The following is a 21,072-nucleotide window of genomic DNA, read 5'->3' as shown; positions in this document are numbered from 1 at the left end:
TACATGTGCCGTAAGGGCGCTTTGCTGCATATGTCCCAAATACACAAAACTCTACCCCCAATCAGGTTCAAGCAGTTTTTATCCTCAGAGAAAAATGACGGCATTTTTATTTTCCTCAAAATAAAACTTTTATTTAAAAAAAGCAACTTAATTAAAATTTCAAAGTACTTTTCATTATTTTTTTTTTTAATAAAAGGCAAAATTGCCAAGAGTTACAATAGGAAAATCCACACCAATATCCTTAGGAACATGTTTTGTTAGTTGTATAGTTGTATGCAGGAGCTGGGGATGCAGTCCATGGGAGAGTGAGCATGCACAGGGGCCTGGGTAGAATCTCCAGAACTCAAAATGATAACCGCAGCAGTAGCATCAACTAAACATGCCACCAACACCTGGCAGAAAGCCTGCCATGCCAGCTGCTCAACCTGTCTCTCCACAGGCTCCCCAGCAGGGAGCGCTGTATCTGTACCCCTGCCTCTTCTGTCTTTGGGAGAAAGGCCTCATCATCTGTTAACAAGCTTTCAGCTCTGGCTGATACTGTGTTAATTCCTCCAAGGCTTAGACTTCCAACTGCCAATCAAGAGCATTGCTGTTAGGGCTCGGTGATAGACACTTTAAAAACTCAGGTGTTAAAAAAAAAGTTGTATTTGCTTAACATGACCTCAAGGCATTCCAAAGACCCTCTAGCATTACAAGACTAAACTTTTATCCCCTTAAATTAAGGTCCCCCAGGTGAGTCACAACAGCATAGTTAGTCTGTCCTCTATCATGTTTAAAGGGTTTTCCCCCACACCAGTTTCTTTAGGGCACCATCCATAAAAATATCAAATCAAGGCACTTGGCTCACTAGCAATTTTTTAAGCCTTATTTCCATAAAATAAAGCAGTGAGAGTTTTCATACCAAAATGATAGAAACCACCTGCTATTTACCTCACTGTTCCAACTCTGCTTTTTTGGTGTTTTTCCACTGTGGGATTAATACTTAAAACCAGACGTATTAAATATGAATATACAACATATACCATATAATTTCATATGTATGGTTAAATATAATTAATATAAAATATATTATAAAATTTACTAATTAATTTTCCTTTTGTGGGCAACAGGGTCTCACCAAGTATCCCTGGCTGTCCTAGAATTCTCTATGTAGACCAGGCTAGCCTCAAACTCAAGAGACTTCCCTGCCTCTGAGATTAAAGGAGTCTACCACCTGCTTCTACTTCTTAAGTGCCAGAATTAAAGACAGGTATCACCATTTCTAGTCCTTCAAATTGTAAGCAGATACCTAGCCATACTTAAAAGAAGATGTCTGGGCATGAGAAGATTTTTTTCAAACACTAAGCCAAGAAGAGACAGCTAACCTGTATTTTCACAAGTCCATGAGAACAATGTATAGCATGATAGAAAAACAGCAGCAATGTTGCATTTCAACCAGTAAACAACGAACAAAAGGCACTTAGGGCAATTTTTTCACTTTTTCATGTCATTAACAATCATAGCATACAGGTACAGCTTTACTCCCAATTTCTCAAATAAGAAACTACAGAACTTTAAAAAACAAACAAAACAAACACAATTTGCCCAGGATATTGTTAATGACAAAGTCAAGTTCAGAGTTAACACCATCGAGTCAGCTCTGCCAGACCACAGCATATACCTCCTCTAATTATTTAAGGTACATGCCATAATGTCGTTAATTTGGGTAAACAGTTTCTTCTGCATCCATTAATCTATGTATTGTTCCATCCAACTATCCATTTTTTTTAACTTACTTACTTACTTATTTATTTGCTTGCTTGGCTGGTTTGATTTTTTGGGACAGGGTTTTTCCTCTGTGTAGCCCTGGCTGTCCTGGAACTTGCTCTATAAACCATCTGCCTGCCTACCTCTGCCTCCCGAGTGCTGGGATTAAAAGCGTGCACTGCCACCACCCGCCTCCAGCTGCCCATTTTTAAACACAAGAAAATGAATACTTACTGTCACTAGGAGTACCCTGCTCTAATAAAAACTGCTGTCCTTCACTCCACTGCCTCTCCAAAAGTTGTTCAATGCTTGCTGCTACTGGAGGCAGATTTTCCAAACTACTATTGCTTGGTTGATCATAGCGAATCTGTAAGTTGCTCACAGGGGATCTGTCAAAAACATCAATTCTCAAGTTAAAAAGAAGGCAATGCCTGTAAGCAGCCGTACCCGTCAGTTTCCGGCACCATGCTTTCCTGGACACATTTCCTGGCACCAAGTGGCCTGTGGCAGAACTAACAGGTCTCATAAAACTGTAACTGAGTTATTATCATTCTTCCTCCCTAAATTATAAAATAGCTGAACCTAATTAGTAGAAAACAAACGGCCAACATTCTCTGAAGCAGGCTGCAAACAAACAGTATGGCTTTCTTTATAACGTACAGGGAGACAGACATTAGAACTTCAAAACAGAAAGGAACGGGGTGGGGGCGGGCTCGGAGAGATGGCTTAGGGACTGAGAACACTTGCTGGCCAGGTTTAGTGCCCTGAGCCCACATGGTGGCTGACAGCCATCTGTAACTCTAATGCCTGGGTTTCTGATGGGCTCTTCTGGCACCAGGTCTTTATAATATATACATACATACATGCAGGCAAAGTACATATATGCACTACAGTAAGATTCTACCATTGTGTCTTCATACATATGCTAAAAGTGCAACACTATAAGTGTAACACTATGGAAGACAATAGAATTCACAAATACCAAAATCCTCAAGTCCAGTAAGAGACTGAACTGAAAATAAAACCCTGTTTTAGTTCTAAGAAAAATCATTCAGTCCAAAGCAATGTTTATTTATGTAGAATGTAAACTATACGAGCAACTTTTTAATGTCTAAGATTGGCTCTTCAAACTGATCTTAATTCTTCTAAAACAGATGAAAAGGAACAAGTGATGTTCTCGTGTCCAGTTTTGGCTTTACACTAGTAAATGCAGCCATTTTTGGTCTCTGGTCTCCATCCTACCTTAATGCATCAGTAAAGAGCATGCAGTGACCTTAAGTATTTTGCACAATGATCTCACAGGCTTCATCTCCAAATAAGGAAAGGGGATCTCGGGATTTGGAGAATGCTTGCTTATTCAGCTAACAAAGGCTTCTGTGATGGGCTCACAGATGCACAAGCTTGAAAGTAACAGCCTTCTAGCAATGCACCAGTGCTCTTGGCTATGAGCTTCTTATATAGCAGTTTGTTTTTCTTTTGCTTTTTAATGTATTTAATTTTTAATTTCACGTGCATTGATGTTTTGCCTGCATGTATGTCTGTGTGAGCATGTCGGATTCCCTGGAAGAGTAAGCTGCCATGTAAATGCTGGGAATTGAACATGGGCCCTTTGGAAGAATGGTCAGTGAGTGCTCTTAACCACTGAGCCATCTCTCCAGCCCCACAATTTCCTAAAGAGTTCAAGCAGACAGACGGTGTTCTGCATGCAAACATCATGAGTTGGCCACTGCTTTCCAAATACATTAGGCCAGGGTTAGCTGGGCCATTCCACTTCAGGCTGATTTCAAAAGAATAATGTAATGTTTAAATGAAGACAAAAAATAATTCAGTACCATTCATTGTACTGTTACAAAAAAAATTAAAATTTTACTAAGCAAAAAGTGCACTAAGGGATTCTGAATACATTTTAGATAACGTGTGTGATGAAAGGAGGCAAGGAAATTCTTCCTCTACTAAACATTTGCAAAATTCCATTAACTCTCCCATTTGAAAAATATAAACAGGATAGAAATACAATATACAATCACAGAGCAATGGTATAACTCTCTCCTTCTGTAGTTTAAATTCCTGGCTTCCAAATGAGAAGTAGCTTCTCGTAAGGAAAAACAACATTACTTTTATATACTTATATTGCAGGAATTATATGGGTAAAAGGTATACTTTGACAGACCCTTGGGAAATGGATGAGGTTACTGAACTAGCGTCTACAATGGCAAAGAATGTGCTCACTGGGAGGTGGTGTGCACTCCATTAATCTCAACACTAGGAGGCAGAAGAAGGAGAAATCTCGAGTTTGAGACCAGCCTGGTCCACAGAATGAGTTCCAGAACATCCAGGGCTACAAAGACGACCTGCCTCAAAACAAACAAACAAACAAACAAAGGTGTTCCTTAACAAACACTCTCCCAACTGAATCATCAACACAAATGCTCCTTCTGTCAGAATATGAAAAGTTTTCTTTCTGTTGTCACCCCCCAACTTACTGTGAGGTAAAGTTTATAAACTGGAGAGCACAGAGAACACCAACTAAAGCAGAGTAAAGATGGTCGAAAATGGAGTAACAGACAGGTGTCACTAAATCCCATGCCCTTCTCTACACTGACAGCTACTGCACAGCGCCCTTCTGTCAGTTCCCTAACCCCACTCTAGTGGGCGGTCCTGGCATGTCCTGTAAGGCCTAAGAAAATGTAAGAGAACACACAGCACACTGGGTAGACCCTGCTGCAAACAACCTGAAAGAACTAGAGAGGTTTTAGAAGCTTCACTTAGGAGTAGCAACTAGAGACTGAGGCAAAGCTGAACCCCAACCAAGACAGTCTTAGTTTCTACCTTAAGACATTAGTATTTTATGAGCAAAAATAATCACCAAGTCAATGTAGTAATCATACCAGAAGCTAAATATACAAATGGTAAATAGTTCAAACTGATTAGAAACACATGAAAATGTTTTCCTTGCAGCTTAAAATTTTAACAATGTGTTTAAAATTAACATTTCAATTAATTTAGAATCATTTTTCTTGACTGTCTAGACAGGCTTCTTATCTACAGAATGCTTTTATAGCCTCAACAAATATACACTTTCCTGCTCAAGATAATAATGTTTCCAAATGTCAAAGTGTCTCTTGCCTATGCTTGGCAGTGTAACAAGCTTACCTTGGCGAGAGGCTTCCTCTGGGTGAACTTCCTCGACCCACCAGACTTCGGGTGTTGTCCCCAAGATCTTGTTCTGCAGTGTAAAGATTGCAGAGCTGATATCATGACTGTCTTACTAGACAAGAGGATTTAAGCTCTTGCTCTGAGTTTTCCTAAAATACACAGCAAGCCTGTACCAGGATCGTTCCAGTGTGACAGTGAAGAGCTGGCACGGTGCTGGTTGAGAGCTGTTGGACTGTAGCATGGAAGATGTCGTCTGCGTGCATTTTGTGTGGGTGTAGAAGCCCATGGATTATGTTCTGTTCTTTCATTCCTTTCCATTTTACAGCACAGATGTGTGGTTTGAATTTGCAGTGCCCTCCCCTCGGCTACTTTTAATTTCTACGGTTAAAGTAATGAATCACAGCTGTAGACAGCTAATCTGTGTGCTTATCACAGCAAATCCTTATGCTTTGTATTTTGTTTAACACCTTGTATCCAACATAAGTCACAACATACATTTCTATAGCACCCCTATGTACCAAAACCAAAACTGTGAAGACTCTTCACATCAATAAAATATATATAACATATTTCCAAATTGACAAAAACAAGTAAAAATCTAGATATCTGTATTAAAATGAAAAATGTTAACCTCGATAAATATACCCCTGATTATAATAAAGAGATTTTCATGTCTTAAGTAGCTTGCATTCCGCCTGCAGAGCCCTTTACAGTCTGTGTGACCACTTTCGGGGTTACACGCCCCTTACTCTTAAGTCAGGTAGCCACTGACCCTTGAAGGTTAAAAAGACATAATAAGTGATCCCTTTTCTTGATGAACTGCTGAAGCCATTCTCTTCCTACAAACAGGCATGCCTACCTGGACACGTCAACACATTCTTAAGGATGGTATGAGATAAATGTGAATGCACAAGTAACAGTACAGGACGCAAATGCTACAAATGTCAACTGGTTATTTAAAAAAAAAAATCACAGGATTACTAAACACTGTAGAAATTCTCTAACAGGATTGTTTTTAACCAAGTTTGTCTAATTCAATTTCATGAACTATTCAAATAAAGGTCTGGGCTATCCATAGCAAAGCTGAATGCTGTGTGACTTTCATTCCATAGAACTGAGGACTGAACACATCTGTCACAAAAGGCACTGTTGTCTGTTGATGGCTCAGCTAAAATATTTACATTTCAGAGTTTTGTTTTGTTTTTTAAATCAATGTTTTGCAGTATAACACTTCCCATTGCGAGCCTTTTGGTTTTCAAAATTGAGACAAAATAAAACCACAATCCTCTATTAACCACATTCCTAGGTAGTTTTCTTTCATTTCTTTCTTTTTTTTTCAGAAACTGACCTAATACAGAGAAAGTTTATACCAGGGAGGGGCTTTACCTGTTTGGTTGCTTTCAGACTGAGCTATGAGAACTGCCATGGATGGATTTGAATTTAATCTACTGCCATACATGTGGGCTGGTGCCTGACTAAGAGAAGATCCAGAAAGGGTATTTGCCTGAATGAAAAGAAACACAAAATTAGTATGTCAGACTGGAAATGCCTTCATGCTTTTCCTCCTACAGTCTTGTGTCTCACCTTCCGCAAAGTAAATGCTTTGTTTTAACATCTAATATGTCAAATTTTGATAACTACAGTATTTTTAAGAAGTGGCTCACTCCATGAATCTAGTCTACACTAAACGTAGTAGTGTGGTAAGCATGTGGACTTAGAATTAATTCTTTAATCTTATTAAACCAATTAAAAAACAAGGCAGGTAGACAACAGATGTTTGACAAATGCCTTTCCTACATCACAAGCTGGCTGAGAAAGTCAAAGGTTCAACTTCTACTTCTAGTATTTTAAGTGCTCAAAGCCACATTTGTCATTAGAAAAACCTGGACACTATTTTGTTACTTCTGATTTTGGGAGACTTAGAAGCCTGCTGCTTGTGCTCTTTTGTTTTTATTTTAAAAGAAAGCAAACAGGCATCACAAGCATGTTTTCTGTACAATGCAAAGCTCAACCAATCACAGCACTGCCCTGACCCCATATAAGGCACTGTCTTTTTGGCAGGAAGCCAGTCCTACTAACTGAAGAGCTCCTCTGCAGTTTGCAATTCATTCATGTTGCTAACCACAGCTCTGAAGGCCTCTTACTGGGAACTGTGCCAAACAAGCAAAAATGAACTCTTAAACAGATGAAGTTACAGAGGCTGGCCAAAGTGTGGCATAATACAATGCAATAAAATGCCTTGTTTGATGTGTCTGCACTCCCACTTTCCAAGAATATCATAACCTTAAATTAAGATGTGCCATTCTGGAAACAAGCCTCTTGCACACAAAATAGTATAACTAACAAAATGCTTTTACTACCCTGAAATAATTTCCAGAATTAACAATCACAAAATGTAAAATAAACTTATTCCTCTTTTTCATGACTAAAATCAAAGCATAGTTAGTTTAGAACAAACCTCTTGTAAATAATTCTAAAAACTTCAGTATTTCTAACATAAAGAGGACAGAGCTCAAGGACTGATGATGTCAGTTACGACAAGCACATGTCTAGAGAACACTGTTTCTCGCGGCGCTGGCCCATCTGTTAGGCAGGCATGAAGACTGACTGGGTAGCCCACGGCAGTGGTTTCCATGGTATACAGTCCTGTCTCTGCTTTACATTATTCCAAGGTACTTCTTAGTTCATGTTTAATGAACAACTTCTGTATTTTTTATCTTCTCAAGGATATACACAGAATATCAGTAAGTTCATATACTATAAAATCCCGCTTAATAATTGAGCAGACAAGTAACAAGTCTTAGACACTAATGCAAGTTCTTTTCATGGAACTTTTTTACTCCTGAGACATAGTTTTTTAAAAGGTCAACTAAGCGTAGAGAAAATTAATTACAAGAAGAAAATGGTTTTTTGACAGCAAGAGAGGAAAGAGACTGCACGTAGCAGGGACTTCTGCATAAGGAGGATGGGGGGGGACAGGACTTAATGCCCACATAGCAAGAGGCAGCCCGCAGGGTCTCTTTTTCCTCTACTGTCATCTCTGTTCTATAATTTATTAGCAGGAACACCTTTCCAGTTCTGAACTTAAACAAGAGATCCAATTCTGTTGTTTTTGTTTCTCCTTGGCCATCCCAGAACTCACTATGTAGACCAGGCTGGCTGCTTCTGCCTCCTCGGTGAAGGGATTAAAGGCATGTACCACCACCAGGGGAGATCCAGTTCTTTCTAGAGGTGATTTTTGAAAGGAAGGGCTCCTAATGCCAAGAATTTCGTATTTATTCTTGATAGCTTAAAACTTAAGAAGGTGACACTTTGTTATCTCCCTCAGCAATTAAGCATCGAAGCAGAAAGCAGTACAGTACAATCATGGGTCCAACTAAGGATCATGATCAAAATGAATAAATAAAACTGTCTTTTGCTTATTCTAAACTAGGAAAATATTTTTTTTTTTTTTACTTATTTAGAAAGCTGAGGCAAAAGACTACAAGTTTGAGGCTACATAGAAAGATCTTGTATCAAAAAGGAAAATACATTTTCAAAAGAGAAGCTATAGTTACTAGTTTTGCTGAGTAGGAAGGTCCTTTCGTTCTGTATACTAATAACGATCTCTGCTAAGACATACTTCATTTTAAGATAAAGAACACGAGGAGGAGCACCAGCCTGGGTGACAAACAGAAGACTGCTCTGTTATCCCTCCAAAATCAATCACTGTTGTCACCAAGACTCAGGAGGACTGGAAAGAAGACCATGGAAAAGGGCACTGACAGCTTTTGTGAAAAGAACTCATGAACAAGCAATACAGAGGCTACTGACATACATACATACACTTCTCTAAAACATGTTTCCAATATGGATTTTAAGAAAGCATGCTGGAAAGCAAATTACCAACATATCACAAGGCGAGCGGGAGTGGGGGAGACACGTATGGGACGGGGAGCTATTTTATATCACTAGAGGACTTCATTTTATTCTGCCCAGGTAAGGAAAATGACCGTTGAAGACAAGCACTGTTAGACCTGTTCACATGAGGGGAAGCTGCGAGAACAGGACATTCATAATATACATGTAAAAACTGTGCTGCTCTATGAATCTGAATGTAAGAAATCCTAACAATCTAGGGAAAAGCTCAGTGTGAATGATAATTATTTTTTTTACAATTGGGCCCAAGACCAACAAACTAAAAGTAAATTGAAGTAAATCTAAATTACCTTTAAACGAATGGCTAAGCTTAAAATAAAACTATTTTAACCACTTAATAGATACCAACTAGCTATTAAAAAATAAACAAAACCCACAAGCACCTACCTTAGGCAGTGTTCAAATGCAAGAGAAATAAATAAAACTCAGTTTTTCCTGAACAGATTAGTCTATCATTTTAAACTTTCTCTGGTTTAATCTACCTATTAATAGTTTATCTTTTCTATTTTAAGGTCCAGTTTAAAACCACAGACTTGTTTGTACCAAGCTCTTCCTGCAAAGTGTTAACTAAACAACTCCTAGGTACTTCCTTGGCATGCTGTAAAGTAATTAGTTACATAGGAGGGAAAGGACAGGCCTTAGACCAACCCAAGAGGGGCAACAACTTGCTGCCAAGCCTGCGGGGACCCCCTGAATTCGTCCCTGAGGACACACATGGAGGAAAGAGAGAACCAGCTCCCACAACTTGTCCTTTAACCTCCATGTCTGTGCTGAAGTGTGTGCACAGGAACACATGAGTGGACACACTCACACACAAAGGGTAACAAAAAGAAAAAAAAATGGAAAGAGCTATATCTAAATAAATTATCTGAATATAAGACTCAAAATTGTAATGAACAAGGAAAATTAGATCTAAAAAGATAGGGATGGGAGTCTACTGCCCCAGCACTTAGAAGGTGGGCACAGGCACACCAGCTCAGGCACCATGGGCAAGGTGGGCACAGGCACACCAGCTCAGGCACCATGGGCAGGGTGGGCACAGGCACACCAGCTCAGACACCATGGGCAGGGTGGGCACAGGCACACCAGCTCAGGCACCATGGGCAAGGTGGGCACAGGCACACCAGCTCAGGCACCATGGGCAGGGTGGGCACAGGCACACCAGCTCAGGCACCATGGGCAAGGTGGGCACAGGCACACCAGCTCAGACACCATGGGCAGGGTGGGCACAGGCACACCAGCTCAGGCACCATGGGCAAGGTGGGCACAGGCACACCAGCTCAGGCACCATGGGCAGGGTGGGCACAGGCACACCAGCTCAGGCACCATGGGCAGGGTGGGCACAGGCACACCAGCTCAGGCACCATGGGCAAGGTGGGCACAGGCACACCAGCTCAGGCACCATGGGCAGGGTGGGCACAGGCACACCAGCTCAGGCACCATGGGCAGGGTGGGCACAGGCACACCAGCTCAGGCACCATGGGCAGGGTGGGCACAGGCACACCAGCTCAGGCACCATGGGCAGGGTGGGCACAGGCACACCAGCTCAGGCACCATGGGCAGGGTGGGCACAGGCACACCAGCTCAGGCACCATGGGCAGGGTGGGCACAGGCACACCAGCTCAGGCACCATGGGCAGGGTGGGCACAGGCACACCAGCTCAGGCACCATGGGCAGGGTGGGCACAGGCACACCAGCTCAGGCACCATGGGCAGGGTGGGCACAGGCACACCAGCTCAGGCACCATGGGCAGGGTGGGCACAGGCACACCAGCTCAGGCACCATGGGCAGGGTGGGCACAGGCACACCAGCTCAGGCACCATGGGCAGGGTGGGCACAGGCACACCAGCTCAGGCACCATGGGCAGGGTGGGCACAGGCACACCAGCTCAGGCACCATGGGCAAGGTGGGCACAGGCACACCAGCTCAGGCACCATGGGCAGGGTGGGCACAGGCACACCAGCTCAGGCACCATGGGCAGGGTGGGCACAGGCACACCAGCTCAGGCACCATGGGCAGGGTGGGCACAGGCACACCAGCTCAGGCACCATGGGCAGGGTGGGCACAGGCACACCAGCTCAGGCACCATGGGCAGGGTGGGCACAGGCACACCAGCTCAGGCACCATGGGCAGGGTGGGCACAGGCACACCAGCTCAGGCACCATGGGCAAGGTGGGCACAGGCACACCAGCTCAGGCACCATGGGCAGGGTGGGCACAGGCACACCAGCTCAGGCACCATGGGCAGGGTGGGCACAGGCACACCAGCTCAGGCACCATGGGCAGGGTGGGCACAGGCACACCAGCTCAGGCACCATGGGCAGGGTGGGCACAGGTACACCAGCTCAGGCACCATGGGCAGGGTGGGCACAGGCACACCAGCTCAGGCACCATGGGCAGGGTGGGCACAGGCACACCAGCTCAGGCACCATGGGCAGGGTGGGCACAGGCACACCAGCTCAGGCACCATGGGCAAGGTGGGCACAGGCACACCAGCTCAGGCACCATGGGCAGGGTGGGCACAGGCACACCAGCTCAGGCACCATGGGCAAGGTGGGCACAGGCACACCAGCTCAGACACCATGGGCAGGGTGGGCACAGGCACACCAGCTCAGGCACCATGGGCAGGGTGGGCACAGGCACACCAGCTCAGGCACCATGGGCAGGGTGGGCACAGGCACACCAGCTCAGGCACCATGGGCAGGGTGGGCACAGGCACACCAGCTCAGGCACCATGGGCAGGGTGGGCACAGGCACACCAGCTCAGGCACCATGGGCAGGGTGGGCACAGGCACACCAGCTCAGGCACCATGGGCAGGGTGGGCACAGGCACACCAGCTCAGGCACCATGGGCAAGGTGGGCACAGGCACACCAGCTCAGGCACCATGGGCAGGGTGGGCACAGGCACACCAGCTCAGGCACCATGGGCAAGGTGGGCACAGGCACACCAGCTCAGACACCATGGGCAGGGTGGGCACAGGCACACCAGCTCAGGCACCATGGGCAAGGTGGGCACAGGCACACCAGCTCAGGCACCATGGGCAGGGTGGGCACAGGCACACCAGCTCAGGCACCATGGGCAGGGTGGGCACAGGCACACCAGCTCAGGCACCATGGGCAAGGTGGGCACAGGCACACCAGCTCAGGCACCATGGGCAGGGTGGGCACAGGCACACCAGCTCAGGCACCATGGGCAGGGTGGGCACAGGCACACCAGCTCAGGCACCATGGGCAGGGTGGGCACAGGCACACCAGCTCAGGCACCATGGGCAGGGTGGGCACAGGCACACCAGCTCAGGCACCATGGGCAGGGTGGGCACAGGCACACCAGCTCAGGCACCATGGGCAGGGTGGGCACAGGCACACCAGCTCAGGCACCATGGGCAGGGTGGGCACAGGCACACCAGCTCAGGCACCATGGGCAGGGTGGGCACAGGCACACCAGCTCAGGCACCATGGGCAAGGTGGGCACAGGCACACCAGCTCAGGCACCATGGGCAAGGTGGGCACAGGCACACCAGCTCAGGCACCATGGGCAGGGTGGGCACAGGCACACCAGCTCAGGCACCATGGGCAGGGTGGGCACAGGCACACCAGCTCAGGCACCATGGGCAGGGTGGGCACAGGCACACCAGCTCAGGCACCATGGGCAGGGTGGGCACAGGCACACCAGCTCAGGCACCATGGGCAGGGTGGGCACAGGCACACCAGCTCAGGCACCATGGGCAGGGTGGGCACAGGCACACCAGCTCAGGCACCATGGGCAGGGTGGGCACAGGCACACCAGCTCAGGCACCATGGGCAGGGTGGGCACAGGCACACCAGCTCAGGCACCATGGGCAGGGTGGGCACAGGCACACCAGCTCAGGCACCATGGGCAAGGTGGGCACAGGCACACCAGCTCAGGCACCATGGGCAGGGTGGGCACAGGCACACCAGCTCAGGCACCATGGGCAGGGTGGGCACAGGCACACCAGCTCAGGCACCATGGGCAAGGTGGGCACAGGCACACCAGCTCAGGCACCATGGGCAGGGTGGGCACAGGCACACCAGCTCAGGCACCATGGGCAGGGTGGGCACAGGCACACCAGCTCAGGCACCATGGGCAGGGTGGGCACAGGCACACCAGCTCAGGCACCATGGGCAAGGTGGGCACAGGCACACCAGCTCAGGCACCATGGGCAGACGGCAAATACTTTAAGACTCTGTCTCATAAAAAGAAACAGGAAAACTGGGATTATGATAGTCATGAGCACATCATTTAGAGTTAGGCCTGAGACTTTATAGTTCTATCATACAGGACAGGCTAGGACAAACATCATTTTTAAGCCTACAATTAGCCTGTTAACCAACATTGTAGACAAATTGTCAAACAAGCTCTACAATGTAGTCGTAACCATCTCTGCACCATTCTAGCAGGGGCACACAACTTTAAAATGTATCCTTCCAGCCAGGAATTGGTGGTAACACCCCTTTATTCCGAGAACTCAGGAGGCAGACATGAGTGGATATCTAAGTTTGAGACCAACCTCAAGTTCTAGAGAGCGAGTTCCAGGATAGCCAGAGCTACACAGAGAAACCCTCTCTCGAAAAACAAACAAAATGTATTCTTCCCAAATTTCATCAAGACTATTTACTTTGTTGGATCTAGGGGAGACAGATCAGTGGTTACAAACACTAGCTGCTCTTCCAGAAGATTCTGGTTCAATTCCCAACACCCACATGGCAGCTAGCTCACAACTATCTGTAACTCCAGGCCCAGGGAATCCAACACCTTTTTCTGGCAGGCACCAGGCAGTACATAGTGTAGACATGCATTCAGGTAAAACACGTGAAAATAAAAACTGAATAAAATAAAATAAAATAAAAAAGAAAGTACTTTAAAAAGTTCCCAATTCATATATACTTTTATTTGTTTTGTGGGATGGCAATGAAACACAAAAATTCACATATGCTAGGCAAATATTCTACCACTAAGCTACATCTCCAGGACCCTATTTCACATATACTTTTAAGGAAAAACATTTTTTTCAATCATCACTATATCTGCTACTAGCTAAGCTGTAGGCAAGCCATTTGACTTCTCTATCCTCAAAATTCATTTTCATTTATAAAATGGGAATGATGGTATAATGCTTCTCTCTTCAGAATACTGTAAGAACATAGTTAATATGCATAATGGTCTCATTAAAAAATGCCTGGAATAGGCTATATAAGTATCATGTACTTTAGCTTGTATATTTTTAAAATTATTTTTATGGGAGCCAGCAAGATGGCTCAGCATGTAAAGAAGCCTGCGGCCAAGAGTGATCATCTAACTTTAACCCCTGAAATCTGCAAGGTGGGAGGAAACAAGCTCCCACACGTTGTCTGCAGACCTATATACGCGTGCTATCCTTCTGCACACCAACACACTTACACACAATAAACACACAAACTTTCAAGAACATATTATTTGTTCTTATTGGTTTCTACTTTTCCATAAATTTGGATAAAGATAATTTATCAATTATATACTGATAGTAATTTGGGCAAATTTGCAAGAATAAAAGCAATTTCCAAAGAACCATTAGATGGCACAAATGCTTAGCTAAAAATAATATTTCACATGCAGACTTTATTACAATACAGCAATACAACACAGCCCAGTGGTCACACTGTAATCTCCACACTGGCCAGGGAGAGGTAGTACTGAAACATTCCAGACCATCCTGGGCTACAGAGTTCTAAGACAGCCAGGACTATATGATAGGACTGTCTCAAAAAGAACAAAACAGAACATCAAAAAGATAGAAGACCACAAATACAATGAGAAAAATAAAAATTTTTAAATATATACATACTAAAATTGTTATATTAAAATTATGTGTGTATATTTATATATAAATTAAGAACACATAACCAGAAAGGTTTTTTGAAAGCAATCTGAATGAACATTAGACAGAAACTGAATCAAGTTTCATTTATTCTTCACCATGATCCACACTTATACTCTGTGCACACTCACTTGTGAGTCAGGCACCATGAGTGAGGCCTTAATACCCAGGTGGGAAGAGAGATGAAACCAAGTGGGAACAACGCTGCGGTCCCATGAGTAGGCAGACTGCTGAGGCTGTCAGGTTCAATTGCATCATTCCCCACCACTTCATGGCCCAAACTGCTCCCTAGTTGTTAGGACCTTAGTGTATTAAAAACCACTGTTCAGACTAATGCTGAAATGTTCCACAATTGGGTCTCCAATAGTAGCAGTGTGATTAAAAGGTAGTTAAACCATTACTTGAACACTCTCCATGCTCTCCATGGGACAGAAGGATTGGACAAATAACCAATTATAAATAGGGTTCTTAGTTGGTTAATATCTAATGAATGTTATCAGTTATCTTTTAGGGAGAAAATGGTGGAATTTGAAAGGCAACATGAAAAGTTAATGGTACTCCTAAAATAACTAATTTATATCTTTTATTTGTGATCCATTTAGAAAGAGCACATCATTATCACATATATTTTTATTGCTCTAAAAGCAAGTACAACATATCAAATAAGCTGAAGTTTAACACTTAAGAAAATAAAGTTAAGTTAGTAGTTTTTTACAACTTTTTCTTTTTCCACACAATTAAACACGGTCCTTTCTGGATTAAACGCCCAAATCAAATTACTCCTGTGTCTTTAATTTCTACTAGCCTGTCATGATTCTTACCTTCTAGATCACTTCCCTGGGTGCTAATTTCTAAGGCATGAAAACTCAAGTCTGTTGATCTTACACTGAGGGCCACAGAGAGGAGGAATGACTGACCACTGCACTTCTCTTCTAGCTCTAGCCCAGACACTAACAGTTCTGAGTCACTAAGTTATGCAGGGAAGGACTGCTCAGCCAGTGTTTACATTCCTCTTCTCTATGCACACGGTAAGGTATCTACCTGCCTGCTAAGGAGGGAGGGAGACAGGGAGACATTCTGTTTCCTTTTGGTGGTGCTACTGAGTGAACCCTAGTCCTTGCACATGCCAGTTCTTAATAACTGTGACAACTAGAATCACATTTTAAATACTGATAATTTCCACTATCTACTTAACATTGATTTGTTTTAAATTGTTTGTAATTAAGATGCTAAAATATACATAACTACCTAAATACAATGGATTGTATGTTTTGAAGTCAACTCAGTCTTACATAAGGTTAGGCTGAAATGAATGACGCCACGGGGAGGAAGGGAGACCAATTCTCAGTGACGAATTTTCAGAGTTCTCTCAATTCCAAAATATTTTTCTATCTCTTCCCTTACAGACTACTTATAACATTTCACATTCAACACCACTATTACTGTCTTAGGCAGTTAAACAGAAGCACGTCCGCACCCAGTTTTAACTGAGCGGTCAATGTGCCTCAGTTGCCTGGAGACTGATGGTTGCTACAGCAGCACAAGATAAACCACACTAAGCAGCTTCAGCTGCAAGGCAGAGCACATTTACTACTAGACAGAGACGCAGATGCAGCTGTCTCAGCATTGCAGCATATGAACCTAACCCCCCGCCCCATACACACAGAGGAACTTTTTCTTTCTTGCTATACATTTCCTTCACTCCCACTTCCCCCCATGCACCTAATGCCAGTCTCAAACCCAATAACGTAATACATGACAAGAAATGAGGTTGTACTTAGCTCAGCTTGGAATTAACGAGGATAATTAAAACTTTTGTAAAAACAAAAAAGGAAGTGCACACTGACAGCCATTCTTTCACTTCTCCTCTCACCCTCTCTAACCAAGCCCTATTATTTCACTCTCTGTACTTCCCTAGTAAAATAACCTAAAGAAAACAATTCTAAAGTCATTGAGCTACTCTTCTTCACCAAATAGTTAACTTTCATGTCCAAAACTACTTATCCCAATGACTTTCTGCATTGAACTGTGGTTTACTCTAGTATTTGGTTTACTTAGAATGATGACTACACAACACCACCTATAAACATATGCATTACAACAATCTAATGTTGCATTCTGATAATACAGCTTACAGAAAGTACCAAGAAAATGCACGTATAGTCTAAAGTCATATATAGTAGAAACAGCTGTGGAGAATCAAATCTAGGGCCTCACAGAGGCTAGGCAATGGCTCTACCCACACAGCAATTTACAAATATCTGCTAGAGAAACTAGTGGATTTAAAATTACATTACAACGAGTTTTCCTGAGTTGTAAGAGATCTATTGCTTGAGTTTTGAAAATTGCAAATAAGATGATTATGGAATTAAGTAGCTAGGTGGATCAAACCTTGAAACTTGACCAGTAGACAAAGAACAATCAGTTTGAGGACAGGACTGTTGCTTTAAAGTATTAAGAGGAAGGGCTGCACAAGATGGCTCAGTGGGTAAAGGCACTTTCCTGCCTACGACACAAGCCTACCCACTTAAGTCTGATCTTCAAAATAGCTGTAAGGTAGAAGAAGAATGCTACCTCTCCACAAGTTTTCTCTGACCTAAACATGCATACTGCCTTGTGCCCACATCTTCACTTCCATCTCCTCTCTCTCTCTCTCTCTCTCTCTCTCTCTCTCTCTCTCTCTCTCTCTCTCTCTCACACACACACACACAATATATATATATATATATAGTTATTATCTTATTAATAAAATACAAGATTGTGTTTTTTCTTATTTGCCTCTTCTTTAGACAGCATTCCTATTTCCAGGCCAAGTGGGCTGACCATATCAGCTACCCATCTAAGGCAGAAAGACTACTAGTGCAATGCCTACTAGGCCCAAAGAATGAGTTCAAAGAACCCTGGGCAACTCAGCTGAGACCCCCACCTTAAAATAAAATGCTTTTTAAAGAACAAGGGCTGGTTAAGATACAACTCAGTGGTAGAGTGCTGGCTGGAGCACTGGATTTAAGGAATGAAAAATAATCCTACAGATGAGGCTGCATATCCAACTACAGATCTGAGTGTAATAATAGAAAGGAGAGACAAGTGGTAAAACATAATTATGAAAACTTAACTCCCAGGACAAAAAAATACAAAACTTGTATGAAAGGATCTTTTTCTTTCTTTCTTTCTTTCAATAATGTATCAGGGACAAGAGTTTTACATTTGGGGATTTTCAAACACTCATTACTTTATTATGTATACATGGGTAGGTTATGTGCATATGACTGTAGGTGCCAATGGAGGCCAGAGGAATCAGATGTCCCTGGAGCTGGAATCACACGTGGTTGGTTCTAAGCCACCAGATATAGATGCTGGAAACTGAACTCAGACTTTCTACAAGAGCAGCACACACTCTTAACCACTGATCCATCTCTACAGCCTGGAGTCACTTATTCGTCTATATTCTCTGTGTTAATTAAAATAATTTACACAAAATGTTTTCAAATACTATTTGTGCAGTTTTAAATGGTCTTTAAAAACAAAAAGTCCACAGAAGCCCCCAAATTAATTTACACTTGTTCCTACATTTTCTGATTTTTGTTGGGAGGCAGTATTTCACATACCTAAGGCTGGCTCTCAACTGTGGCATACCTGAGTTGTGGCAGTAGCGGGGGTTACACATGGCGCAGCTGAGGGGGAGAGCGCTCCCACCTGTTGCAAATGCCCAGATGACTGCTGAGGTATATGAGAGCTAGAGACAGGAGTGCTAGATCCTGAGCCAGATACCACGTTTGGAAAGGATACGGCTACATCGTTGCTGTTATAAATACCTGCAACCAAAGAAATTTTATTTAAATATCTTATATTTCAGTAGTCAATTTGGTCAGACAAGATTTATCCTTGATCCCTCCCCTAATAATAAGTTTAATTAATGTTTAAAACTATACTGGAATGAGCTAACACTAACTTTTAAAAAAATATGAATCTAAAGGAACTGAATCACTTTTCATTTACCAAGTATTTATTTTTTTATCAATTAAACAAACAGGTAAGCAGGTTAAGCATTTCTAAGAGCAAAGAAAGGTTTCCAAACAGGAAAGCGAAGCAGCTGAGAGCTGAGCTTTAAATCCACATGGTAAGCCTGTGAAAATGCTTAGAACCCTAGACATCCGTGACTGAGAAGGTGAGATGGGAAGAAAGCTCTAGAAAGACAACAATGTAGGAAATGAAATGCAACAGGGCTGGACTTGAATGAAAATGCTAATGCTAGTGAAAAGCCAACGGCCTTCATGTATCACAGCTTCCAAGACTAGAGAGTATCAGGAATTTCTGAGTGAGCAAAGCCAAGGGAAGAGGGAAAATGAAAATATGGAAGACAAGGTAGAGCCACTTTTCAATTCTGAAAACATCGTGTACAAGAAAATGAAAGCAAACTTGATGAAAATATTTTTCAATGTTCCATCAGGAAAAGCCACAAGGAAAAAGGAAATAAGGACATGGATGTTATTCATTCTTAGAAAAGCTAGGAAAAGAAGCAGGAGAGAAGATAACTTCAGCAGAAACTAGCAGTTACTGAGGAAAAACCGTGTCCCACCCATGATGGTCAAAGAAAGAATCAACAGGTAAAAACATCTTAGGATATAAGCTTGAGAAGCTGAAGACCTAGAACACCTGACCTTAAGTAACCCCAGTGCTAGGGGTGAGGACAGGGGAGTGGCTTTAGGAGGCTCACTGAGCCAGCCTACCTGAAAACAGCGAGCTCCAGGGGTACACATGCAAACAACACCCCGCCCCCCCACAAAGCAAGTAGAGAAAAAGAATCATTCCCTCAGCCAGAATGATACTACACACAGAAACACCTGACAATGCCAGAAGATATTTTTGTCAATGTCCCAATTTGTAAAAAGTTGTGAATGCTACTGATACATAGTGGCCAAGGCTGCTGCTAACACCTTCTAATGCACGTGACAGCCTCTTGAACGACAAACTACCTGGTCCAGAATCAAGAAGGTATGAAACTGAAAAGCCTGTTATAACCTGAAAGGAAGAAAGGGAGAGATGGAGGGAGGGATCAAGAACACTGATTTCAATAGGATAAAGAGGGAAAGAATCTCGTGGGCTGTAGTTTAAGTTTTCTCAGAGGCTGAGGAGGCTAAGTCAGTAAAGTGCTTGCTATGTTGGACTCATAACCTGTTAAAAAGCCAGGCACTTGGGGAGGTAGAAACAAGAAGACCAGTCAGTCAGACTGGTGAGGTCCAGGCTCAGCAAGAAATTTTCTCAAAAAGACAGAAAGTGATAGAGTGAAATTCTTATCAGCTCCTGGCCTCTGCATCTATGTGCCCACCTATGTATCTTCCCTTTCCCTCTTTCAAACTCTAGAGGACAATAATAATTAGTAAATTATATCAACTTTATCAACAGATGTATGTAATTCTAAAGAACACAAATATTGATTCATGTTTATAAAAAACACCTACAACCTTCTTCAAATAAGAAAAAAATCAAGAATTAGAAAACTTTAAAAGGAGCCAGGTGTGGTGGTGCACACTTTTAATCACAGCACCGCAGGAGGCAGAGGCAGATAGATTTCTGTGGGTTCGAAGCCAGCCTGGTCTACAAAGAGAGTTCCAGGACAGCCGGGACTATACAAAGAAACAGTCTGGAAAACAATAAAAAGAGAGAAAGGGGGGAGGGGGGACTTTAAAAGGCTTTAACACTGAGAATTTAGGTCCTTACATTATTTTTCAATCAACAGTTTCTGCAGGGGGGAAAAGGTTTACTCATCCTGCAAATACTAAGAGATCTGCCTGACTCTGCCTCCTGGGTGCTGGGTGCTGGGATTAAAGGCATGCACCGCCAACCACCTGGCAACACAATGAAATTTTATACAGACATAAAAGTGAAATCAAGAATGTAGGAAGATTGATGTAATATTAAAAGAAACAAGCTAAATTCAGAAACACATGTTTCCTCTTATGGAGAACATATATTTAAAGTTGTATATGTATGTGTAAAATAGAAATGAAACGAGGTGAGGAGCCGTGCCAAATTCTGCCATGTCAGCAATCCCGTGCTTAGGCTGCATATGCTGTGACACTCGAGTTGCTGACCTTTGCCTCAAGAGGTCTTGTGTTCTAGGCTATCCTTGGACTATTTACCTTTGAAAGAAGTAAGGAAGTCCCAACTTGGAACCACCCAGAGGATCAAGGAAGGTCTTACAGGGAACTACTCAGAGAACTAGGAAGTTTCACAGGGAGCGATTCAGGGTATTGTATTCTCGCCTGGGAGCTAGGGTGAGTTGGATTAGAATATTTACTTTGCTCTCTATATATTCTTACTAGTCGGGAGTCTTGATCAGAAATTTCTAGACTTGTTATTTCTCATGTCTCTG

At 43.3% G+C, this 21,072-nt stretch overlaps 1 protein-coding gene across 19 annotated transcripts in view; it reads right to left on the bottom strand.

Moving 5' to 3' along the window:
• The window catches only part of MLLT10 (MLLT10 histone lysine methyltransferase DOT1L cofactor), a 146,483-nt gene that overhangs the window by 9,435 nt on the left and 115,976 nt on the right, over window positions 1-21,072 (bottom strand). For all 19 annotated transcript variants that reach the window (XM_084782433.1, XM_084782430.1, XM_084782431.1 and 16 more), the window contains 4 exons: window positions 18,333-18,511; window positions 6,289-6,406; window positions 4,900-4,972; window positions 1,981-2,135 (listed from right to left, as the gene is read on the bottom strand). In XM_084782433.1, coding sequence (XP_084638559.1) covers window positions 1,981-2,135; window positions 4,900-4,972; window positions 6,289-6,406; window positions 18,333-18,511 — 525 coding nt within the window. The remainder of the gene's footprint in view (window positions 1-1,980; window positions 2,136-4,899; window positions 4,973-6,288; window positions 6,407-18,332; window positions 18,512-21,072) is intronic.

Source organism: Acomys minous, assembly GCF_964271855.1.
Source record: "Acomys minous genome assembly, chromosome: 5".
Taxonomy (NCBI): domain Eukaryota; kingdom Metazoa; phylum Chordata; class Mammalia; order Rodentia; family Muridae; genus Acomys; species Acomys minous.
Note: the sequence above shows the minus strand (reverse complement) of the source record. Positions and strands in the feature narration are given on the sequence as shown.